Source organism: Lagopus muta, chromosome 5, assembly GCF_023343835.1.
Source record: "Lagopus muta isolate bLagMut1 chromosome 5, bLagMut1 primary, whole genome shotgun sequence".
NCBI lineage: Eukaryota > Metazoa > Chordata > Aves > Galliformes > Phasianidae > Lagopus > Lagopus muta.
In genome coordinates, this window is record NC_064437.1 from 16132338 (window position 1) to 16158874 (window position 26537).

At 39.9% G+C, this 26537-nt stretch overlaps 2 protein-coding genes and 1 non-coding gene across 3 annotated transcripts in view; 1 reads left to right on the plus strand and 2 right to left on the minus strand.

The window, feature by feature from the left end:
- The window catches only part of BCAR3 (BCAR3 adaptor protein, NSP family member), a 71093-nt gene extending 69342 nt beyond the window's left edge, over positions 1 to 1751 (minus strand). The window contains exon 1 of the mRNA XM_048946922.1: positions 1501 to 1751. Within this exon, the coding sequence (XP_048802879.1) occupies positions 1501 to 1531 (31 nt within the window). The 5' untranslated portion in view covers positions 1532 to 1751. The remainder of the gene's footprint in view (positions 1 to 1500) is intronic.
- Positions 1752 to 13673: 11922 nt separating this feature from the next.
- TRNAR-UCU (transfer RNA arginine (anticodon UCU)) lies at positions 13674 to 13759 on the plus strand. The gene is given in 2 exon segments: positions 13674 to 13710; positions 13724 to 13759. It is a non-coding gene; the product is annotated as a tRNA-Arg (tRNA).
- Positions 13760 to 14102: 343 nt separating this feature from the next.
- DNTTIP2 (deoxynucleotidyltransferase terminal interacting protein 2) lies at positions 14103 to 26280 on the minus strand. The gene is given in 8 exon segments (XM_048946920.1): positions 14103 to 18048; positions 19409 to 19518; positions 20524 to 20688; positions 21058 to 21153; positions 21819 to 21954; positions 23349 to 25069; positions 25959 to 26192; positions 26194 to 26280. Coding segments are annotated over 8 exon segments (2643 nt in total). The 3' UTR covers positions 14103 to 17954.
- Positions 26281 to 26537: the final 257 nt, after the last annotated feature.

Sequence of the window (26537 nt, forward strand, 5' to 3'; positions counted from 1 at the left end):
GCTGAAATGCACCACCCACTGCCTCACTGTGCTCACATCCACTGTGTGGTCTCCATCAACATTCAGCAAGAGGCAATTAATTTCAACGGGTTCCATTTTTTCCCACATAGAGGAATTCAATGACACACCTTTGCTCCATACACCCTTCTATGTCAGACACCATTCTGTCAGGCCGTCCCTTCTGCTGCCATCTGTCACACAGTAACAGTATGTAATGGAATGTTGGTGGGAGCTTCCATATTGGCATCACTGGCCAACATAATCAAATGGGAGGAAGCCACCATATTTTGAAATAAAAAGATTTCTTCCTTAGAGAACACAAGCTAAAATGCTCTTTTCTTAAATAAAAATCCCAACGTTATTTCTTATAATGGTGAAAGGCAGAATACCTCTGCTGCTCAAGATATCCAGGCATGTAGCAAAGATAACAAAATGAGAACTGTCCAGGAAAAGTAGTTGCAAAATTCAATGCCCTTAGAAAGTAAAATCATTGTTCACTTTTTTTTTTTTTAAATCAACTTCTAATTACATAAGAAAAGGAGCTGAAGATTAGCATGATGAAGGTGAATGATGATGAATGAAGATGATGATGATGAAGCTGATAGGCTTATAAAAATAAATTACAGTGTTCAGTGAGAATGATCAGTAGAACACTGGTCACAAGTTGCAATAAATGTAGTCTTGCACTAAGTTCTGTTTTAATTTTAGATGGAAGTTCTCTCACTCCTCTAAATGGAGACAGGACATTTAGGGCTAGAGCTCAACAGAACATAACAGAATGTTAACTTGCATTGAGAGAGCTAACAGTAAGAAATAATCCTGAGTAACATTAAAGCTTGAGCTAACATCTGCAACAGTTTAAAAGGTGCTTTATGGGAATCTCATAATCTCATCAGCGATCTTAACACGTCTATAAGCTTATAAGAGCCTCTACTAACTTCCAGCATTGTGCATGCAAAATGTAACAAGTTATTTTTTTATTATCTCTCATGATGCAAATAGCTAGCTAAGATGTTATTATATTTGGGTTCTCTATGGAGTAAACACTGAGAATCAGGAATTTCTTTGAATCAACAGAATTTACTTGCAAAAATGCTACCAGTCATATTTCTGTGAACATGAGGCAAGTCTGATAAAAAAAGAAACAAAAAACTGTTCATTTTCCTTTTGAAGATGCAAATGCAGCACCAGGATTCTCAAAGCCTTACAGATAGGTAATGAAAAGTACTAAGCCAGCCTAAACTTAGTACGCCAATTCAAATTTGTTCAAATAATTTTTAATTACTCTTACAGTAGCAAACTTTTGCCTCATAAAGGGGCTGACTACACAACACACTTCTGTCAGTCTTTCTGCAGATTGCCCAAAGGATTTTTTTTCCCAGTCCCTTTCTGTTCTCCTCTTATATTTCATTGTTACTGCATTCAAATCACAACTTTAAAACAGAAGCTTCAGGTGTGATTCCATTAATTTTGCAGTCACCACTGTTAGGCTTCCCTTACCTGCTGAGTTCTGTACTGTGGCACACTGCATACCAAGCTTCCATTCACACAGCGCCGTGCGTTCAGCCTCTTCAACAGAAGTCTTTCCAGCCTTGCCTCACCACATTGTGCAGCATCGGCTGCAGTAGCAGCAGAGATAGAACATTCTCCACCGCTGTGCTATAGGACATCATCCAGTAGAACTTCAGTGAAGTGTAACGTAAGAAAATCAGGAGCAAACAAAGTTTACTGCTTCAGCCAAGCTCTGCATTTGCTCCAACATATAAATACCTGTTGAGTGTACACAAGTGTATTCTGATTGCACTAAACTTGATGCATTTCAGGTGTAGCACTGGGCTTCTAGCACCTGCACTACTTTGCTCTTGATTACACAACACCTGTAATCTTGCAGTTACTGGATAAACTCCTCATCAGAAATTTTATGTTATATCAAGTGAAAACTAAAGGGCTTTTTGCTCTCACCCTCTTTCATTTTCCATGTTACAGGTTCGTGGACTCCTCCACTTCTAATGAATTCTTTCTAAAATCTAACTAGATACCTTTCTAGCAGTGTTTTTGAAGTGCAGGAAAAAACACCACTGTAAAAAGAAAGGTGTAGAGAAATGCAGAAATAGAAAGAGAAGCTGACAAAAGATGAAAAAGGAATCAAAAAGCTTTTAAGCTGAAGTTGGTAAAGAGAGTGGAAAACGAAAAGATCTCTAAGCCAGAAGTAAAGCATGATTACAGGAAAAAATGACACAGCAGAATGATTAAAATTTTCTTTTTTTTTTTTTTCTTTTTATTTTCCCCCATCACAACAGCAGTAGTGCAGTTTTACAAGGGGAAAAGTCTGTAAATTTGTGGCTAAATAATAATTTTCCCTTTTTTTTTTCCTTAATAAACATATTTTGTCTCTGTTCTTAAAAACAAAACAAAAACAAACTCACTCCATGGTCGGATTAGACCAAGTTGACTGAATCTCTGAAGTGATGCCTTCCTCAAGATAGTTTTAAAATGTAATGTTGTTAGTTCTTAGTAGACACTTAAGAATAGAGTTGTGGGGGTTTTTTTTGTTTTCTTTTTAAAATTATTTTGTTTTTTAAATCATTAATATTCTGAACAATCATGATGCTGGGTGAGAAAAAGACAGGAAAGTAAATTACTGAAATACAACCTTCTGGGTTCATACAAGCAAATGGATCATTGATTTCAAAATAACAGCATCTCAATCCATTATTGACAGTGACATTTTAGATTGAAAATCTCCCCCTTTTTAACCTTTTAACTGCTTAATAAAACATCAAAGTTTCTGCCACTTTACATCCATGATAACACAAAACTTCCAGTGGATTTTTACCAACAATCTCAAAAAGAATTTCTGAAGAAGCAATCAAAAAGACATTGGTCCTCAAACCAATATATATATATATTATATATATAACACTGCTGAAGGAAAAGCATCAAATGGAGATGGGAATGGAAATGAAGTGATTCTGGATTAAAGACAGATATTAAAAGCCATTTTGGTATTTCTATTTAAACTTCTACTGTACAGAAGTTAAGAATTCTGGATGTCTCATTCTAGAGAAAAGAGGCGCTGTTATAGAGACCAGCACAAAAGGTCTCTGCTGGAATGGAATATTCAGTTACCAGTTTAGAGGACTGGTGCAGCTATCCCATAATCACTGTTGCAGTTCATTAATGACAACAGCTCTCCCTACAGATGTATGTCAAGGCTTCCACACGTTTTGCAGTGCTAACTTCATCTGAGCACAGAGAAGGAGCATCAATGGAGACAATCACTCCAGCTATCAGTCAACAATGTGAAGTGTAGACGCGCACAAGCCAGCTCACATTTAGCAGGATCTTCAGTGGACAGTGGACAGTTCAGTGGAACTTCAATGATAAAAGTCTTCATGGTAAATAATAATGCATTTTCTTTATAGTAATAATTTACTCAAATAAAATCGATTACGTTGTAATAAGGTGATACAGGTTATTGCCTTGCTATTTCTTGGATAATTAATTCAAGAAAGATAATCTGTAAAACCGTCTGTTCTGTCCTCCCAAAAACTACGTCTGCGCAGTGCATTCTGTAAGTGCATTCACTAAAACAGGGTTCTTTTATTTTCTTAGCAAGCTATCAAACCTAACAAGAGGTTAATAAATACAAGGCACTTCTATGAGATAATCCAGTCACAGATAATTGCACAAAAAATGGCTCTTCCCTATAAAAGAAGTGGCACGTATTCCCACTAGAGAATATCTGAAATGGAGATTGCTTTTTACTCTGTTAACAAGATGTGCATCAATTAGGTTTTTACACATATTTCTGGATCTGCAAATTAGTTTCACATGCAAACCAAAATACATACATTGTAAATATACACTTAGAACCAGAATCTACATGCAATTTCAATTGTCTTAGTAAAATCACCCTCTCTTGGGTCTAATTACAAACTCAAATTAATTGTTTTAATGGAAAGCCTTTTAATAATTACGTATAAACTTTTGTCAATGCTTTATGTGTAGCAAACAAAAGACACCATCACAGATTTGCAAATTAAGAAGCTTCATATGGGATAGCAGTATTTATCTTTTTAAAAAGTATCTGCGTTTGTAAACAATAATAAATAATAAAATAAACAGATAAAAAGAAGGAAGACCATTTCTCAGTATACTTTACCAGTTATATCAGTGTTAAAATAATGTTTCAGACACCCCCGATTTCAACTGTGTGAGACAAGGAGAACACAAAGAGACCAAGCAAACTAAAAAAGACTGTACTGATGAAATGAAACGTGATGTTTCCTCTCATTCTAAGATACAAAATACTGCTGATGACAGCTTCAAAATCACAGCTATACAATACTCTGTAAATGTTGGCTATTGTTCAAAACCGTTCAACTTTTACTGACTCTCCAAAAACACTGCTAGTTTCTATAGTTGAAAAAAATATTCATGCAACAAGGAGCTCCTGTAGCAACAATGAAGGGACTAGCAAGTGAGAGCACTGAACTTTCTCTTCTGGCAAAATAGTTCAAACCCAAGTGAGATAGCAGGATAAATATGCCAGAGGGGCTTCATTCATTCTCCATCAAACAACACACCACAAAAGATCCATACATTTTGCCAGGAAAATACTGGCATAAAGAATGAGCAGCCTTGGAAACAGAAATTCTTGACTCAAAGTCAGGTTGAAGGTCACTGCTCTAAATGCTGGAAAGTTCACTTGATTTGCATTTGATATATTGATATCTAATTGATTTTCTGAGTTGTTTATGAACTTTTATTTCCTGCAGATGATCCAAGTAGAAGTAAATATTAATCTTTTTGATTTCACAGCCAGATGAAAGATGTCTAAAAGAAACGCTTCACATTATTGAAGAAGCTAGAGAAAATGTCATCAAACTTTGTTCTAATTCCTCTTAACTGAACACTACTAAATTAAAAACATGCCTGTATGAAGGAAAACAGTCAGACTCAAAGTCTCCAGTTTCCACACCAACTGTTCCCTATAAATTAATAAGCTTACATCCAATTTGACAGTTCTGACCCTGTTGAACCTCTTCTAAAAATTACTGTTAACAATCAGGATGATGATGAACTCGCACACATTGATTTGCTAAAATAAACAAATGAAAATTGATTCAAAACAAATCTACGCTGATTTTTTTTCATTTCATGCTTGAGTCAAATGATAGATGCAGTTGAGAAAGCAGTGCTAATATGAGGATACTATTTCAATAAATGAAGCAACAGTTATTAAACAATTATTAAAAATATAGAGAAAAGTCTCCAGCAATGACTAGATTGCCTTCTTCCCTTCCAGAAACCGTTTTGTATGACACAGAGAGCTCATAGCAATACATCTAATTATCATTCCAATCAAATAACCCACTGCAAAGGATGATATAATCTCCACACGATTTGGAGCTGTAACTTCCTGCAGGAACTAACAGTGCCCTTAGATACCTACCTTCAACACAAGTCAGGTAGGCAAGTGTTCAAGCATTGAGACTCTTAATTGCGATCTGCTGCTGGGGCAGAAAGAAAAAATATTGGCCTGAAATTAATGGTTGCTTTTAAGAATTTTAGTTGTCACAGTTTATTATTTGAACTCAGTTTAACAGTGAGTGTGGCCACAGAAGAAGACACAAAGAAGCATTTGCTTCTTGGCAAGAACTTGATCAAATGCGTTTGCACACAGGGGACTTTCACCAATCCAGCCTGGCAATGCAGCGATTGTAAGCTGCTGAACAATTTTACATCACTCAAGTCTGACAAATACTGTGTCAGAGTATTCTTCAGCCAAAAATTGCATTTTTCTATGGCTGATTCAAGAACTAAAACCAGCTTCAGAAATACACTGCTGTTCTTCAGCAGTAAAGACAATAATGTACGGTATGTTTTTTATCTCTGAAATTAAAAAATAGTAAGAAACAATGTGTATGTAATTCAAAGCATCTTAAATCTTTTGCCATTCAAGGAACAAAGGCACAACATCCATTTCCTGAAGTCAAATTTCCAGGCCCCCAAAATGCAAGTGCCTCTGTCAATAGTACTTGTACTTTAGTTCCCCTTGCTCAAAGCACACTAGCTGCAAGACTTTGAAGAAATGTGAACAGAGGAATATGGGTGGATCCAACAAAGTCATCACAAAAACAAGTAAATTACAAAACTAACTGCACTATGAAGTCTTACTAAGAACAATGAATGCATTTCAAAGTTAGTAATAATAACTTCTTTTGCTGGTAAGCATGGCATGTAGAAACAGAAATCCCAGCCTCTGACCCCATATCTGCCCTAACTAAGGACAGAACAAGCAAGGCAAGGACATGACATGAATTGTGGCTGTAGGAAAGTTTATCTGCATACTTGAAAATTTGTCTTGGATGGTGCCAGCTGCTGATGAGAAGAATGCTTTGCTATCATTACACAAAAATCCAGAGTCAGGAGCGTTCTGGTACTACACTGTAACAGTGGTGAACACACAAACAAGCAAAGGCTGAGAGGATCAACACAGTCATGTTTAGAAAAGGTCCATTACGTACATAACACTACTAGGAATTTCTGAAGATTGTGTTGCCCTTTGGCACCCTCTGGCACTGACTGGTGCAGGGAATTAAAATTCAGAGGAAAAAAAATCCACTGAGTAACACCACTGGCTGCTGAGATGCTCATAATGTTAATAAAGAGTATGATTCTATTATTCCAAAGCATCGAATTGTTGCTGCAAATCAAAGAAATACAGAAACACTAGAAGCCAATCCATCTGTTATCTAAGAAACTCTTTGTGTTTTTGACAGGCTGGTCAAAGTTACTTCTTAGCATTTGTCTCTTTGCTTAAAAGTAATTATTTACATTTTGTTTCTCCATATAACACCAGTTATGTTGCAATCAATACTAAATACAAAAAGTGACCCTTCCAAACTAGCTTTGTCATCAAAACACTTAAAGCATTTATAGCATTGTTGGGGAACTACTGAGTCACGGCCTGAACCTCTGATTGATCACCTGAGGTGAGCCCTGAGTCAGCCACAGGAGCACAGGTGAAGGCAATTCACCTGTGCTGCCAGTAGGGGTGGAGCCTGGCTGCAGCTCTCCTAGACCCATTTCAGAGCCGGCTACCAGTGGGGAAGGATCTCTTCTGGAGATCCACTCCGCTGGAGTTTCGTAAGTGAGCCCAGGGTAGGGGTAAGTGTCCTGTCTTTTCTGCTTTGGTGCAATAACAATGTAGCTGAGCTCTCTGGTATACCTCATAACTACAGCATCTGTACATTCACTGATTGTACAAGCATTCACATTCATCATTAAAAAAATTCCACATATATGAAAAACTGATTGAACCACCTCTGAGCAACTGTCTCAGTGTAAAACTCTACCCACGTCTCTCTGCGACTTCAGATGAGCAGCGACGGCACTTTGAACTTTCAGGCTTTTCCAGTTTATTCCTCTGGATTTCATATCTTAGTGGTTGCAAATTGGAATATGTACAATATTACTCATAAACACACACTGCAATAAAAATAATATTTATTTTATTTCCACGGAGGAAAAAAGAAGGCAAAATAGAACAGATTGCTATGATTTCCAAATACCAAAGAAACTGGAAGCTTCTTGTTTTGATTTGCTGCAGTGATGATTGGTACACATTACTAATTCAAACAAATAAAGATGATTGTATATGTAAGTAGATACCACTTCCACACAAAAAAAGGAGCTCTCTGAGAGACTAGATGGGCAAATTCCAATCAACTCTTAACGCAGACTTTTTTTTTTATAAGTTGTTAAGTCAGTGATTGTTGTCTGACAGTATTTTTGGAAATAAAATTAAAGCTCCACAAAAGAACAAATGGACATTATTTTATTGCAACACTAGAATTGAGGAAAATTCAGTAGTGATTTAGAGTGGCAGAGCTAAGTCTGCACGATCATCACAAAGAAGTCTTTGTGTCGGCGCTATCTGCACAGAAGAGCCTTTGATGAGCAGCATTTTGTTTCCTCATATTGTAAATGAGGAACATTTACATTCTGCAGGGCAATAAGTTGTATTAACTTCAGTGACTGATTTTATGAGACAAAAATTGGAAGGAAGAAAAGACATGAAACAACCATTAAGCAAGGTTTAGCTATAAATATCACTTGCTAGTTTAACATTCTTCCTCTATGGCTGTTAAAGCAGAGAAAAATAATCCCTGATAGACTGAAGAGCAGAATTTTAAAAAAAAGAAAACCAACAAAAAAAGCATGCCATGTTCAAAAGCTTCATAAGAAAAAAACACACTTTGCCATACGTGATTTTTTTCCTCAATCTACACAGAACATAGCTAGCTGTAACACAATTAGAAAGTACAACAGAATATGACTGTGTGGTAGATGATCCTGGAGAAAAGTGGAGTTATATTCCAGAAGAAATATTAACCAATATGGTTAATATTAACCACATTAACCAATACGGTGTGCGTCACTCACCTGTCAGCCAGAAACTCCTTCACTCCTACTTACTCTTCTTCCAAAGTACCAAAAAGTACCTTCTCATCTCACTATCATCCCATCAGTACGCTGCCCACGCTTCTGCTTCACACCATTTATCACCTTCACATCCAATTTATACACACCCTTCAGGGATGTTTTTTGCCCAAGTGACATAGGACTCAGTCTATTCCTGCTTTTTTCTTGAACTGAAACTTGGACATAAGCTATTAAAATAAATAAATAAACCAGAAGACTTCGCTGGCTGTTTGCTAAGAAATAATTTCCAATTTCCACCTGCATAAAAGAGAATGCTCATTTTCACAAGAAAAGTTTCTGTAAATGCTACAAAATGGGGCAAGCTTTGTTTGCCATTTGGCAGATCACATGCAGCAATGCTGCAGACCTAAGGCCTAATGATGTCCCTCTAGCAATTCCTTTTCATCTGAAGGAGCCGCAGCATCCACACGTAACTCCTTTGTAATACTCCAGCTTTGTCATCTTCCTGTTGTTTTCTTTGGGGATGTGCCAGGAGCCGCCAAGCATCTTCTCTCTGCCTGCACGGAGCCAGGTGCTCAGCCCTAAGTGCAGCACACTCCATCACTGCCTGCCAGGTGGGGTGAAAGAGTGAGAAGAAGATGAATGTAGATTTAGAAGGCTGCAGGCGTTGACTGGGGAATTGGCCAATTCCTCAGGCAAACCATGAGCTACAGCTCCTGCTCCTGCAGAACGCTGAGCTGGACACGCTCCTCTCTCTAAGTGCAAGTGAATGCAAACAGCTTGCTGAGCCGTGCTGTAAGCAAAGGACAAGCACTTGGGTAGCATTCCTGGCTCCAGGTCCTGGCTCCAGGTCCTACGCCACTCCATTACCTCATATTACACATTGTGAATTTAGCTACCAAAATCAAATTCACAAGTGGTGATACAGTTCAATTAAGGGAAATTTCAAAGAGAAAAACCTATTTACAAATAAACCTTCACAATACATTTACTGGCTCCAAAAAGCAACAGCAAGATAACTTTCTGAAAGTTTCCCGTACAGTGAAATCAACGTACATTTGAAACAGATCAAGTAAAAACTTGTTGAGAGAGAGAGAGAAGAGTATCTGAACACAGTTCTGGGTAATATTTTTAATTAAAGAACTGACAAACGGATATGATTTTTATATGCTATTGTTTCTGCAATTAGACCAGATTCAGTATTCACATATTATGCTGAGTCAGTCACTTATATTCACAACTGAGTGAAAAGCAAAACTTAATTAAGACTAAAAGCTTTTCATCGTTTTGGAACATGCCTGGCAAGTTTTTTCCAGCAGTAGTGCTGAGCACACACAGCCATTGTTAGGGGCACACTTGGCACCCAGCTGGCAGGACACAGCAACCCAACTCTAGCTTTTAGCTGTCAGGATAAATAGCCCACACAGCCCTCGAGTGAGAAACGTAGGAAACAAAACAAATCCCATTAATTTTAGAGTATTCTCTATCAAAGAAACAAGAGTCCGCTGCACTTTATCTTCCTATCTCTATTCATGTGGGGTCCAAACCACTGAAGATTAAAAGCATTTTTTCCCAGAAAGAATGGTAACAACAGGACTTAAAGCTTGGGTTTATTAATGACAGACTTATCCAAAGAAAAGATTAGCAAAAATCACCTGAAGTGAACACTGTGCCACTCTGTTGGTAACAACAAGAAAAGAAGCACTACAGGCCAAATTCTACTATCATCAGCATAGCCCTGAAATAACTTCACGAAGCTGATTCAGTATGGTCATATTCAAAGTTGCTCAGATGAAAGCAGAAGTTAACCCAGCATGTTTGTTTAAAAAACATTCTGAGTACCTGCACTGCAGCACTGCTTAAACCCTGTGCTTGTTGCACACATGCACATCGTTCAAAGAGCGTGTGAGTGAGGAAGGAGAATAAATAGTGCATTTAAACAGTGTGGCAGAAGGCAAGGATTGGTTCTGATTGTTTCAGAATCAGTATCTTTTAGCTCTATTTTCAAACTCTTGTTTTTAATCCTTTATGAACAAAATTTATGTATTAAATATTTTGTAATACTATAATAAGCACAGAAGCTAGAGAAACACGTTCTACTTCGTGAATATTCCTGAAGTCTTGAGACTGAATCTGTACATTTGCTGGGGGTTTTCTGTTTGTTTAGTAAGTAAACTATGTCAGAGACAGCACAGTTGGTGTCAGTGTGTCAGGTCTATTTAGGACAATACAACTGCATTGTTCTTACAAAGTGAACAACCAAGCAACTGAGTTGAGGAAGCAACAGAATAAACAGGGAACAGGAAAAGCTCATCATCCAATAGCATTCAATGAAATCACATGAAAGAGAAGGGAAGCTTGCTGAAAAGCAGCTGAGCCCTCTGGATAGATTCCATCATACATCTTTTGCCACTCAGGTTTGATAAATGGAAGCTGACCAATAAAATAAGGGATATACAGAAAGGCTTTTCCAGACAAAGTTTCATCTCAAAATGTCGAAGTTACCTCACAGATGACCAACTGTGCACAAGAGAAGCTGAGCTACAGTGACGTCTATGAGAAGCTTTAGAGGAACAACTGAATTCTGTAGGTATTCATTAGCTTGATGTTAATTTACAAATAAGAATTTAAAAATAAAACCCAGATAGTTACATCTAGGTTGCAAAACGAAAGGCAAGAACAAAACTTTGCACACCCAGCCTTTTCTTTGGTGATTATTAACTTAGGCTTGTACTCTTTGGGACTGTTTTGGCCCTTTGGGTCCAATCTGAGGATTCAATTGAGACAAAAATACCTGTTCCTCATCTCTTTGTTCACTCTGAAAATAATGAATAGCAAAAGAGAAGCTAGATGAAATCTCATGATACCAAAGAAATAAACTCAAGCAAAGAAGAACAAATGCACACTGAACAATAAGGTAAATGAAATTTAGGATTTCATTATTCAAAGCAAATAAACAAACAAAACAGCAGCAACAACAACAAAGAACCAAACAACAACAACAAAAAAGCCAACAAATACAACAAAAAGTTGAACTAGAAATGGAGAGCTGCCACGCAAACAGAAATCCCAATACAGAGGCCAAAGATCAACAGGAGTTGGTGTAGTTAGGAACATTCATTGCTAATGCCTCACCAGTACTTTGCTCAGTATGCAACTCGAGGAAAGTGCACAAAAGAACACTGAGAAGAGCTGCATGAGAAAGTTGGAGAAGTGACAAACTTTTGCTTATTATAAACACTGAAACGTTAATGCAGAGGGAAAGAACTCTGCCTTTCTAGAATAACCTGGGCAGCTCTCTATCTTTTTGCAACAGAAACACACGCAAAGCAATGCTCCTGAAATACAGCACCAATACAAGATGAGTGAAATGCTGCAGGACTATACGGCAACACACTCGTAGCTCTTTGTCAGTGTTAAGCTACGTGAACAAGAAAAAAAAAAAAAATCAAAGCAGAAATGATCTATAAATCAAGCATGAAGTAATTCTATGAAGCAAATACCCACTGGAGAACAGTGCTGAAACCAAAGTTTTAGAAAGTCTCTTGAAGAATTTCATAACATTTGGATTTTTTTATTATCAACATAAAAGCACCATGGGGCGCTGCTATTTTCGGCCTGCCTTTGATCCGCTTGCTTTCTTGTGTCAAAGTATTACTACTGCAGTTTTCTTCTCACATCTAAAACTAGCAAAACAGCACCCAGCTTTGTTCAGTGAAAACTGCCAGTAACTAAAAGCAGTACTGCCAGACTCCTATAAACACCTACTGCCTGAAACAGAGCATAAATTTGAAGAGAAGCTAAGATGAAAGACAGCTTACAAGAGAACTGAGCTTCAGCTGGCCACAGGAGACCTAAAGTCTAAAGGACCCATCCAAGTCAGCAAAGATTAATTGTCGCGTTTGCTCAACGTAACCCATTTCCTCAGCTCTTTCAGGTTTCTCATTCAGCAGCTCCATCTGCTGTCCAAAACAAAACGTTGACTTTGCGACTACGTTAACAGGAGGTTGGATGTAGCTTCCTCACTGTACGGGGGGAGGCTACATCCAACCTCCTGTTCTACACTATCTGCAATCATTTAATGATATGTTGTACAAAGTTACCATCGTATCAAAGCACGTTGGTGGTGTGTGGACACTCAGTTTGCCCCACAATAAATGCCAGGAGTTTCCAAACTAGAGAACATTCATGGCAGTTCATAGTTACATACAAGTGGTTTGAGTAGAACAGATATGAATTTAAGTTTATTATTTCAAGGATCATCTCAATTCTTAAAAGCAAAAGTTCTGTTTCCTTTTTGAAGCACAGGGCCTGAGCCATTACAGTCTGAGAACTCAAAAGAAATTTAGTGAAGAAATGAACTGGTGCATTCTTTCATCTGCAAATGCAGAACATTTCTTTACCAGGAGTAAGCACAACAAGTTCAGTCCAGAATGGAACAGTTATGGCAAGACTGCACAGACCTAGAGCCTGTTAATCCAGTCAGACCTCCTCTGACTCTTGTACAGCTTTGATTCGTAGGTGGCCTGTTGGCTCCTTTGGTCCAGATGACCTTTAGAGGTCCCTTCCAACTCTAAAGATTCTACGATTATCAGACTTTGTTACCCTGAGGGCTGTAACTCCAACATCATGCTTAAAACCAAGACCTTTCTGTTATCCCCTCATCCCGAGCAGCAGTGTGAAAACCAGCCAGTCCATAACAAGCACTGGCTCACAGCTGCCCACAGGTACACCGGCTGACTATAGGGCAGCATATGGGGCACATCACACAGTGCCTTCACTGCCTGGGTCCCCATGGTTGTGCGTTTCACAGGGTACCTCAGCCCTTGATGCTATAGCAGAAGAAGCACGTATCATAATGAGCTTATTCTACACCATTTGCTTCCTGGTTCCTCGTATTGTAGGTACTGAAACTTTTTAAATTACTGTTACACAAAATGCGAGATTCTAACAAAAGTGGTGTCTAACAAAAGCACAACACCGGCTGAGGTACAATAGAGCAGTTCTGCCTCCAGCCGCGACCAGAACTCGGTGCCACCTGGGGCTGGCAGCCCGGGCAGGAGCAGCCAGGCTGAGGCTCCCTGCACAAGTACCATCGTTACCGCGCGGAACACAACGCGCCCGGGGCGGAACGCACCCAGCCCCGCCGCTGTTCCCGCGCTGCCGCCCGTGCCGCCGCGCGCAGGCTCCATAGGCGGTGCGCGAGGAATCCAACAGGTGGCTCCGTGGCGCAATGGATAGCGCATTGGACTTCTAGAGGGTTGAAGGGATTCAAAGGTTCCGGGTTCGAGTCCCGGCGGAGTCGTAGCTTCTCTTTTCATACTGCTTTTTCTTTCCTTCACTTTCCCATCCACACTTTTCACCTCGTTCCTCCCTCCCCCCCCCACCGCCGCAGTAACCGGGGGTGCCTACCTGCCGCTTTCCAGAGGACCTTTCCGGAGCCGCCTCCCGGCGCGCCCGACGGAGCGGGGAAGGCTGGGAGCGGGCGGAGACGGCGGCGGCGGCCGAGCGGCCGTCTGGACTCGAGCCTCCGCCGAGAAGGAACGGCGCACCGAAGTGCTTCACCGGCAGCAAGTGGAGCGTTGCCGCACACCGACGCCGCGGCGACCGCCGATCACCTCCTCTCTCATCCGTTCCCCGGCGCGCGGGCACCAACGGTCGGCGGCGCGCGACAACGGAGCCGCGAAGCGCGCGGGCACAAGCGGCAGCCGGCCGTGCAGATGCTGAGGAGCGGCAGCGCGCAGCCCCCCTAGGGTTGCTCGTGCAAAGAGTGGGTATATATAAAAAAAAAAAAAGTAAAAAGCGAGCCACCAAGCAAACCTCTACAACAGCACCATCTTTGGCAAACTAACTGCGTCGGCAAACCGCCGTAAGCTACTACGTTTCCAGAACAGCTTTCAGAAAAGAGTTTTGCACAGCAATCCGAGCACTGCTCGCCCACAGCACTGAACGCTTGAATTAATAAAACCTACACCTACCCTCTAAATAAAGAGCCATTTTAGTAACAGCATAAAAAATGAATGGAAAGCGTGGACAGGAAAATGCAAACAGCAGCAGCAAACAAATCATGACTGTATTGGACTGAAATACATCTGTGATGGATTCGTGGCTGATAAAAACATTCGTGATTTGATTCATAAGTTGTATATTTAATTGAAAAATATTAAAAATGCATTTCTATCCTGCATATGTGCCTTTAGCCTCTTTTTCCAACTGAAAAGCATGCCATCTATAACGTTAGCCATTGCTGATTTACAGTGTAGAGACCCATTCTGGAATGCTCCCTAGCTACAAAATGCACGCAGCCCTTTGCTGAAACATTCAATTTTGCCAGAACCTACAACAAACAGCTATCACCGATCTCCAACATGAATCCCATACCAAGCAGCAACACCAGTGAGACAGCAAAGCCCTCCTCCCTGTTCAGTCATCGCCAGCAATCCAGTTACCTGAACGCTATTCCTGTCCACTTTTTTTATTTAAGGACAGTCTCATCCAACTTGCCTAGTTCCCAGCAAAAAGATGGAAGGCAGAGGCTTTTACATACAGACCTTTGCATACTGGAAGTGATATTTAAGTGACTACTACATGACAAAAGCCTAATAGAAAGAATTGCATGCTGAAGAAGCAAGGAGCTCCTGCATATTAGCACACAGGGCAGAGCAGGCAGCACAGGGACACGTTCTGCAAGACGACTGTGCAAAGCGTGCTCTGAGGAATGCTAAGGCAATGTACTCACTGCCTGAATGCAGTAAGAGAATCAGCTGGAATATGACCAAGAATTGCAGCAAGCGATATAAATGGGACAGACCATTAGAAAGCTTCAGTCCTAAGGAGACTAAGTGGATACAGGGAGGTTATCCCAAAGAATGGAAGACATGAGCAATAAGCACACAGCAAAGAAAAATGGTAAATTTTACTTCTGCATGCAGACTAAGCATGTCTGCTAGCGGTACCGCACCAATAACAACAGCTCTGTCCTCGCAGCTTAAGCCGTTTGGAAGCCAGACAGCCCCAGCTGCAGCACCCAGGAGACAAACTGAGCTAGCTGCAGCAGCAACTTCAGCTGCTCCCTGTCCAACGGCATGGGAAACACAGGCTCAGCCAGGGGAGCGTGAAGGAGAAAGGAATTCTACCCACACAGAACATCCCAGTGACATCCAAAACAGCTGTAGTTGCATACATAGACTTATAAACATTCCAATTGCTCTTTAATCCCGGAAAGAATTGTAACATTTTGTATCAATAAAATACAAATATTTGACAGCAGTTACAAGAAAATACTTGTAATTTGTAAGCGAATTGTTTCTCAAACTACACCAATGTTTCACAATATTTTTTTTTTAGTACTGTCAGAGACATCTGATAAGTTTATGCAATCTTTTTTTTTTCCCCAGCAACTTAAAATTTATCATTTGTAAACAAATTCAATAGTCTGAAGCATTATGTTCTATACTTCTAGGAAAATCAGTAGCTGGGAGACAACACACCACCAACACTCTCCCTGACAGGATGAAGCGCAAGCTGGGGCAATGACAGCAAGCAGGCAACCACCGCACATGCTGGCCAGCTCAACTCACCTCTTGCTCACAGAGAACACAGGCACATGCTGGGCACAGCACGTGGCACAACAGATGTTAGAACATCTGAAGGAAAGGGAAGGATACAGAACATAAAAATCCTTCACTAGCAATGTTAAACATAAACTGTTTTAAGATCTGCAGTAAGCTATTGAGCAGACTGAGCAACAGACATGAAGCTGTTGCTTGCAGTGTACAACCAAAGCTCACTTTTCTTTTTGAAGGTCTTTCAGAGCAGCACATTGCTTTCCTGAAGTTTGGGATGCAACAAAATGACAACTACTGTGGTGGCTTGTTTTCTTTCCTCAGTGTTCAGCATTCCTTTTTTTCTTCTTGCATTTCCCATCCAGAGAACAAGACACCATAGTTGTTTTTATTGGCATTATCATTTACAGGTTCAAGACTGTAGCACGTAGGATTGTATTGGAATATCTATGCGTTAGCTGAGACCTGGGGCCAGGTGGTTCTACTTTTTATGGTGTTCAACACTTCAAACAAATTCACTTCACTTTGTGCACCACTTATCTCCAGGCAACTGAGAACTTATAAAAATCCAGATTTCCATCTGTGTTTGGCAGCACGATTAACGATTTACGATTAACTTCAGAGAAATACAAGAAAATCTACACAATCACGGGAAATTTTCTGTCAAACTTCAGCTGGTGATCAGTACATGCCAATTTCATCTCTCTCCAGCACGAACTGCTGATTGTTGAACAAACACCCTGCCCCCCAGCTATTTACCCAGCAGAGTGAAAAATTATATGGTTAAACACTGGTCAAGAACATCCTTCTTGCGTACAATCTGCAACCTCTGAAATTCATTCTTCTTATAATAAAGCATGAACATCGCTGGACTCTTGATAACCTTGTCTAAGTTTGCCTCACTCAGTTCATCCAAGATAATGCAGCGATAGTTCTCCCTCTTCTAGTTTCTGCTATCTAAGGACAGTAACTGATTGTACTAACTGAAACAGCAATACAAGAACAAGGTCATTAAAAAGCAAACAAACAGCCCAACACTTAACGGCCACAAGAAGTTATGAACTGACACAGAAAAGAAACGGAACTGATACTGTCTTTAGTTCTACCAAACACACCATGTCCATTTTCCCGAAGAACTATTCTAACAGCTGTCAGATCACAGTCTGGATAGTGTATCCTAGTAATGGCCCCAACTACCAAATTATTGTCACTAAAATCATTAAACAATCATATGGTAAGGCGTAAGTGATCTAAGACTGGATATTAAATTTTTGTGTACGAATACACATTATTTATTGCATATATTTATTTATTTATTAATAAATGTTATATATTTTAAATTTATATATACTATTTATATATGTGTATGCACGTAAGTATATGCATTTATGCTGAATTCTGGGACATTCTCAACTCTGCCATGTTCACTGTTGAAATAAACTCTCTACAGTGAAATAAGCTCTCTACAACCAAGCTAATGCTCAACACCCTGTCACATATTTGGCCAGCAGCATTCTGACAAGATGCGGTAAAATTTTCTGCAATACAAACAGGTGCCAAATGCGAATTATACACCTATCTTAGATCTATATTTGCTACTTCATTCACGTTAAGACTGAAAACTGATCAGGCTGTAACCCATTAAGTTGGATGTTGTGCTCAGATTAAACAACATGCTTTCAAGTCATTAACTTCTAAAATAAACAGTACTTTTCATCAGTCTTTCATATAAACACAATTTTAGATACCTGATTAATTTGATAAAGCTTCTACCAAATTCTTACTGCAATGAATTCCTTAACTTTCAATTTACATCACCTTTAGTCTTAAAATAAAAAAATAAATAAAAATAAAAAAACACACCACGAATCAAAGCAATCTGAGAAAAGATTTATGACAAATAAGTGGTTCCAGCTTGTTATTTTTCTTCAAGTCTTAATTGTGAAATTTCTTCTTCTTCCGATTCTTCTTCCCTGCTGCATAAGCTGCTTTTTCACTCATGATCTCCTGATACTTCCTTTTATTATATCTGAACAAAATAGACAATTTACTTTTAAGCATGGGAAATCAAAGTTCAGGAAAACATAATACGGACACTTATGCATAGATCAAAGGATACTGACACTTGGATTATAGATAAATGCAGGTGAATTTGTTTTGGAAATAATTTGATTGAAAACTCAGTAACTCTGGTATAATCACTGTGTTTTTCATGGCATATATAAATCACATTTTGGACAGTATGCTAAAAAGCTGCTACAGTTCACAGTGGGAAGATTCATCAATTTTGACAACACAATGGAGAACAAACCCATTTCTCTCAGTGAACTTATTATCAATATTACTCTATTCAAGACTAGAGACTGAGGTGAGACTAACATAGAACAGGATGTATGTATTGTATATGAGCAGCTAGCTCCTCTAAGACAAGAGGTTTTATGTACCCATCATAATGGATCATTGCACACTTAGCAGTGCTAACACTTGATTGCAAAAATAAACTCAAAAATATTTGCAGTAACACTAAAATAGCTAGTTAAAGCCTTAACTAGTCATAACAGAAATTAATTGAAATTTCAGATGCATTCTTTTTTTTAACACTGCTCCTAATAAATACATTATGAATCAGGTCAAGCCACAAAACTAGAGTTAAGAAGTAGCTATTCTAACTTGCATTAAAAATGAAACTACAAGCCCGTTAATGGCAACCTTATTAGTCCAAATCATGTATTATTTCCAAGAAAACATGTCATTATGGTGAAAATGAGAAATGCACGTTAGCATCATGCAATAACCAATATGCAAATGGACCAACCAAGGGACCGCTTAAAAAAACCTGGAGGTTGGGCAGACATGAATTCATCCAATCATATTGTGCAATTTTAATTCCTGTGACAGCTGGCAGACTGACACGCTCATGAAATGAAATCCCACCAACAACTCATACAGAATTATAGCCAGAACTTTTCTACAATTTACACCAAGAAAAATTAATCAGTCTTTAAACAAACAAACAACAAAAATGCTGATGCATATGCATAAAGCACTGGTTCAGGTTTCTGGCACATGCCTGCATGGTCACTCAGTTAATAAGTAAACCAAAACAAATCTGAGTGTTTTCTTTCCAATACTGACTCTATTTTAAGAGTGACTGTCAATAATGATGACATCTGAGTTGGATCAAACCCTTTGATGATAAAAAAATATGCTGTCACGGCCTAGTTATCTCCTGTCCCTTACAACTTCTCAATCGCAGTGCTAAAACGGACAAAATTTTTTACTGAACTTGAGAAACATTTAAGCTGATTAGAAATGATAGGAGAGTTATCTAGTTAAAAATACACCTCCCTTATATATGGCATTAGAATTACAAAACTATTTTTAAATACCTTCTAAACTCAGAATCTGCAAGCAGCTCTTCAACAATTGTTTTCTTCCTCTGTTTCTTAGGAATCCGACTGTGGTAAAAGTCTATGGGAGAATCAAGCACAGTTCCAACCTAGGAAATAAAAATTATAAGCATTCTTACTGCAACAGCAACATGTGGATTTTTTTCAATCTTTAGTTACAGTTCAGAAGACACTTATTAAAAAAAAAAAAGCACAAAATATCAGAAAACAAAAGCAATGTTTTGCATGCAAAATCACTCTTTGTCTCACATTTACTGCACACAGGAGAGTCTGAGCTTTAGAACTGCACAGTTTTCAACACTGGACTGCTGCATCGATTCTTATATTCACTAAAAAAATTCAATTCTTAACTTTCAAACATTGTCCCAAGGAGGAAACCCCACGAGCGATGGTTTTCTAGTAGTGACACTGCTAGACTCTCAATAACCCAGGTCTAATAAGGACTTCTGGCTATAGAGCCTCCCATTTCTCCCAACTTGCATGTTAGCAAGCTCTGATGTAATTTTAATGTCCATAAACTTATACCTGCAATAAAATTCATCCTTTAGCAAGAAAGAGAGATGCAATCAATTATGTCAAGCATACTAACTATTCAAACAGACATAAGTACATACAACCAAATCTATTTCTACAGTTTCTGTAGTAATTTTATTTTCTTTCTTCTTGCACATTTTCTTTATGCACAGTGTCTCAAAGATGAACGCTACAGTAGCAGAAATTCTAGCTGATCACAAAGCTAGTCGTCTCCATTCAAACTACATTAGCTAAGAAGAAAATAAATGCTAATTATCTATGCACTTGTTAAAAAAGCTAATACTTTAGTAAACAGTGAACCTCCAGTCATTGAAGGCTCAAAACAGGAATTAAGCCACACATTTGTTCAGGCCTGTGAGACCAGCCAAAATAAAAAACAGCATATACACCTGAACAGTAGAGTTAAGCAGTTGTAAACTGCAGTGAAGTACTCAAAATACTTAATAATTTAGCTAAGGAAATTAAATCAACAAACACAGAGACTATCTAGAAAGTAGGTTGAGAGTAACAGTTCAAAATGGCAGAAAGTAGTACAATGTCTTCTTTTGCTTTTTCCTTACCTGGAAGTATTTGGGCAGACCATCTCTATCATTCTTCTTATAAAAATGTTTGGGGTCCAAAGCAGCTCTCATCTTCAACACCTTAAGATCATTTTTCAGTTCACTTGTGATTTCTGGGGCTTTCATACCAAACCAGCCGTCACCTGTTGTCTTCTCTCGCTCTGCCTACCATGAAAAACAAAGCTGCATTCAGTTACCAGGACAGAATACAGTTGGGATCTCCCCCACTTCTACCTCCAAAGGATTGATAAAGCACTTAAAACTTAACTGTGTACCTTCAAAAATATTTTATGACTCTTTTAACAAGGTCATCAGCACTGTATTAACCACATATTTGTATAATATGAGCACATACTATATTGCCCTTCACTGCCCTGACTACTAAAAGGCTGAAAGGATGGCCATAAACAGCACGAATCAAGTGGTGTAGTTCACCACTCCATTTCCTGCAAGCCCTGTACGCACAATGCCAGTGTGGGGCTTTCTACCGAACACCTTCTCTTGTCACCTGAGGCATTATAGCTCTTTACTTACTCTGCGTTGTTTCTTTAGCTGCTGAAGCGACTCCCTGAGGGGTGGGACACATTCCTTTCTTTCAAAATCTGGAGTTATTATACTCTTCTGCAAGAGCTGCAAGAGTTATTTTTTAAACATCAGTCAGAGTTATCAGTTTTACCATGCACCTGCATTTACAGAGCCTACCAAACGAATGATGCAGAATCTACATAATCATTGTAATCAAACACTTCAGTTCAAACTCCTCCCTTAGTCTCCACCAAAAGAAGCACAGACCCTCAAAATGTACAGGCAGAGCAGAACCCTGGCTAATTCTGGAAGAAGCAAGACAGCAAACGCTCCAAAATAAAGAAGGTTATTGTCAATAAGTCTAAGAAAACACTCCCATGAAAACAATGGACTTTCTTTATCTCAAAGAGTATTCTGAAATAAAACTACTATCTCATACTAGGTACGGTATAACTCTGTATTTGCTGAAATTCATTCTTGCTATGGACTACAGATTTCATTAGCAGACCTTCAGTTTGTACCATCAGGCAAAATGTATGCACAATCAACTTCTTTTTATTTTACAAGACAACACTCATGTACAAGCTGGTTTGCAGTTTCTGAAGTGTCATATGTATTTGAACTCTAACCACTGAAATGACTTGTAAATACAAAAAAAGTAGAAGTTCTCAGCAAAGCAGAAAACAAGACACTTCTTTAAAATAACAACTCCAACAAATACAACAAGTATTACTGTAGTTGTAGGTAATGCAAAATTGTAAACACATTACCTGGTCCTTCTTTTTCTCCTTCAGTTGCTTAATTACACTTGTACTAGGTTTTTGTTTTTTTCCATCAAAGCTAATATATAAACCTCCAAGCTTCCTGATATTCAAACCGGGGTCTATGCTGCTGGAAAGATGCAAACTAAAAAGGGAAACAGTAAATGATTAGAATATTGCATCAAATCTTGTAATGCCCTGTGAGAGGAATAAACAGAAAAAATATATTTTTCATCTTCTTCCAAATTACATTCAGCACCGCAGAGACTTTTACTCTCAATATTTAGAAGAAATACATCATTAAGCTGTGACAAGTTCACTCATGCCATTATATGGAACGAGGGCTGAATAAAGAGCAACTCCTGTGGGTTCACTTCCACAGATCCTTCGCATTTACTCCAATGCTCTATTCTATCTTAGATATTCTTATCTTCTATAAAATTTAGTTCTTAGTTTGCTTAACCATGCCAAAATAACTTATAACCAGCATCCTTCTTCTACACATGTAAAAGCTTGCTAGCTAAGAGGAGGGGGGAAAAAAAAGCCCCAAATTATTTTCAGCTCTTAGTGAAAAATATGAAGGTACCAGAATTCATCAGAGAAACATTGTCTGGAATGACAAGTAATTGTACAACAGTGCTAGGAACTAAGCTATTAAACAATATATGATGGCTGACTCAGAAAGAGCCTTCAAATAACAAGAATGCACGACACCTATCAAGTACTACGGAAAAACACAATGGTATTTAAACAGCTGTATCAGATACTTATAGCTAGAATGCGTAGATGGGTAAACTTTCTTTTAAACTATGAACCAGTCATCTTTGATACCTTTATACAGAACACCTGGCTAATTATTTGTAGGATTTCTAGCCTACCTAAAGGGAACTTCAAATAGCAAGACTTACTTATCAGACCTAAGCAGAGTATTTAAACATCTGAAGCATACAAAGGGGTTTTAGCAGGGAGCTGGACTAGGTAAGCTCAATAGGCTCCATCTAACCTATATTATTCTATAATTGTATGCTGGTTTCACTTGAAGTGTTACATATCACAATCTATCTTAATCTTATCTTCCTTAAGCCATGTTTTAAAAACAAGAATTGAAAACATAAGAGCAACTTTTCAGAAATAAAAAGGATGATCTAACTAAGCAATGTGTAAGTCATTTATTGGATTTCTATTATTTACATTTGAACTAAAAATAATACAAAAATAAAAGATTAGCAAGAAAACTGTGACCTGAGTAAGCAATTAAGTCAGACCAGTTTAAACCAGTTTCACATTGCATTTTTAAGCTGAATGCATACAAGGCCTCAAGATGCCTAAATGTTTCAGATATTTCTGTTCTGCTACATGTAAAACTGAAAAAAATAAGTGAATTACAATTCTACGTGATAATCAGAACAACTAAATTATCCACATCTGTGACAACATTACTCCCTTTCGCTCTGTGCCGTTTAGTGTGTAATATGCATATCTGATGCATACACCTAACGTAATGCATGTTTTTTTAGCTACTCCCGGAAAGACACTTACACATCAATTTTGTTTTTCAACAAGTCATCATCTTCATCTTTCTCATCTTCATCTATTAGTTCCTCTTCAGCCTCCTCTAGATCTGAGGATTCTTCTTTTTCACTCCCTTCATTCTTACTTTCAACATCACTACCTTGCTCTACCTGATCCAGGTAATACTTTCGGCTGGAACCCATGCCAGGCTCAGTATCAATTACAAAAAGGCCTTCAACATGCAGTGAATTCTTTTCTGAAGATTTGTTTACGGAAGGAGTCCTCCCTTCTGCCTCTGTGTCACTCAGATTCTCTTCTGTCGCGTCACAGTTCTCAGATTCACCGCTTCCATCTTTGCTCAGTAACAATGCAAAGGAATCATTTTCATCACTGGATCTTTCACTGCTGCGGGATACAAATTCAGCACATTCTCTTGTTTGGTCTTCACTGCTGTCTACACCGATTCCAACCATTCTACAGCTACTAATTATGCTATCAGTCATTTGTGCAACAGACACATCCTTCCCTGGGCTGCTTGCTCCTCTAGACTGTTCATCCTTTCTTAATTCACAGGTGTGGGTGGAAGTTCTCTCAACAGCTGCCTCAGCATCTACTCTTCTGTTTCCTGGCACTGCTTCATTTTCATTTGGTATTATTTCCCCTGGGGATTCTAAAAACACTTTGGGACTCATGCAGTCCGTCAAACAAACATCCATAATCTTCAACGTCACCTTCCCTGGTACTTTACTGTGCTCTTCCTGCATCTGGCCACTTTCTTCCTCTGAATCATCTACCTCAACAACCAGAGTATCTGTTAAAGCTTTTTTTACTGGTGATTCAGTACTTTTTTTTCCCATTTTTTCAGGACTACTAGGTGCCATATCATTCAAAAAGTTCTGTTTCACACCTTCATTAGGGATTACATTAGCAGACTTGGGAGAACATTCGCTCTTAGGTGAACCAGATTCTTTATTACACTCAGTGACAAAGGAAGCAACTTCTATGTTAAATCCTGCAGCAGGGCTAGAGTCAGAAATTAGGTCTGACTCAGATTTAATTGTGTCCTCAATTACATTCTGAGGTTCTGAAACAATCTTGTTTACTTTCTCAGCATGCTGAGTATTTTCTGCTTGCAGTTTCATTTGCATGCTCCTAGTAGTTCGTTTGGCAGTAATGGATGGCTCCTGATGAAAACAACATGACTCTGCATCAGAGATATCTTCACTCTGGGCTTCACAAACAAGATCTGACTGCAACTTCTTCCTGCTTTGCCTATTTCTCGTAGTTTTGGTAGAATTAGGCATCCGGACATCAGAAACAGCAGAGGAGCAAGACTCAGCTTCAGAGACATCATCTTCATCCACAGTTCTGCTTAACTCATTTAGAAAAGCAGTCCTGTTATGTCTTTTTTTCGAAGGGGAAGCTGGTTGATAAGGAACTACAATCTGTCGCCTTCTCGTTACTCTTATAAACAGAGGTGTCTGAAGACCAGACACAGCAGAACAGTTTGATTCTGCCTCTGACACATCTCCATCAGCCTGTGGATCGGCAGATGATTGTGCTGAATGAACAGCTGTATTCTCATTTCTACTAATCTGCATCTCTGTGCTATCACTGACATCTGGTTTTGTTCCTGCATGGTCCACCTCTTCCAGCTGAGATTCCCGAATTACAGCAGGTTTACAAACTGCTTTACTCCTTCTGGACATCCTCGTAGATACTGAAGTACCAATTTCAGCAGATACAGTCTAGAAGAGGAGAACAAAATGTGGTATTAAAGGATAAGATAATCCCATAAAAGACATACTGTGCAAATCACTGACAATCCTTCTTACACAAACCTTATCATGCCGATACCGTGCTATAGATCTCCAAGGAGCCCCATCTACGTGGAAGGAGCATTGCTATATCATCCCTTACTTAACAATTTATTGTCTCTCGATCAAAATCACAGAAGAAAACCATAAAATCAAGAAACATAAAATCAGTACTTTGCCTCAATCCATAAGTTCTGGCAAGCTGTCATGGGAAGCAGGTCCAGAGGTGCCATTCTGAAATGTGCCGCATTGCTCAACTATGTATATACATAAATATATATATGTATAAAAAACTGCGCCAGCAGTTATAGGGACGGATGGCCTGCACTGCAATTGCAATGCCTGTTTCTCTAGTGCTTGGAAGTGACCCTGCAAAGCGGATCAAGATGGTGGAAACGCTTCCCCTGTTGCAGAAAAAGCATTCTCAGATTGCAAAGTATTTCCTAACAGAACAAAGCCGGATCGACGTAAAACCTGCTGCCTGAGCGCTCCGCGCCTGCACGACTAGCGACACACCTTGTGAAAAGGCCCCAGCACGGCGCTAACGTAACCGCCGTACAACAGAAAGAACAAAACCAGCCGACCCAAGGCGAGCTCTCACCTCCAACCCGAACCGTCATGCGGCCGCTCGGCGCACGAGGACCTCAGGCTCCGCGGGCGGCGGCACGGCTGGAGCGCAGCAGGACCTCGCGGCCGCGCCGCGCAGCTCCCGAGCCGCCCGCGCCGACACGCGAGGGGGAAGATGGCCGCTGCGGCCCCGCGCCCGCACCCCACGCCGGGGGCAGCCGCCCGCGGCCCGCCAGCTCCCAGCCCCCCTCACCTCCGTCGCGCCGCCGGGTCCGTCACCCCCGGCTGCCGCCGTCCCCGCCTCCCGCCGCCGCGTCGCCCGCCTGGTGGCCACCATGGTGCGCACCGCGCCGCCGCCCGCCTCTTCCGCCCGCCCTTCCGGCGGCGCTCCGCGGGGCGGTGCCCCCGGCGCCCGGCGGGCCGCGGCGGAGTTCCGGCCCCGGAGCGGAAAGACGGCCGGGAGACGGAGGCGGCGGAGGAAGGAGTGGTTATGGCCGCTGCTGCTCTCTGCCTCCCGTCGCAACGCACGACTCGGCGCTTCGGGCGTCCCGAGCTTCCCCACATTCCCATCCCATTCATTTTAATTTTAATCCCCACATTCTCATCCCTGAGAACCGAGTCTGGCGTAAAGGTGAAAGCAGAGAGGTGGGAGGAATGTGAGCTACGACGCTTCTTCAGTAGCGACAGTGCTCTTTTTTTTGTTGTTTTTCCCCTCCCCGTACCGCACCACGCAGCGGGGAGGAGGCACCGCGTTCGGGAGCTCAGCTTAAAATACACGTTTTATGACAAAGGCTCCGATAAGGTGAAAAAGTAGGAGGAGGACAATGAGAAT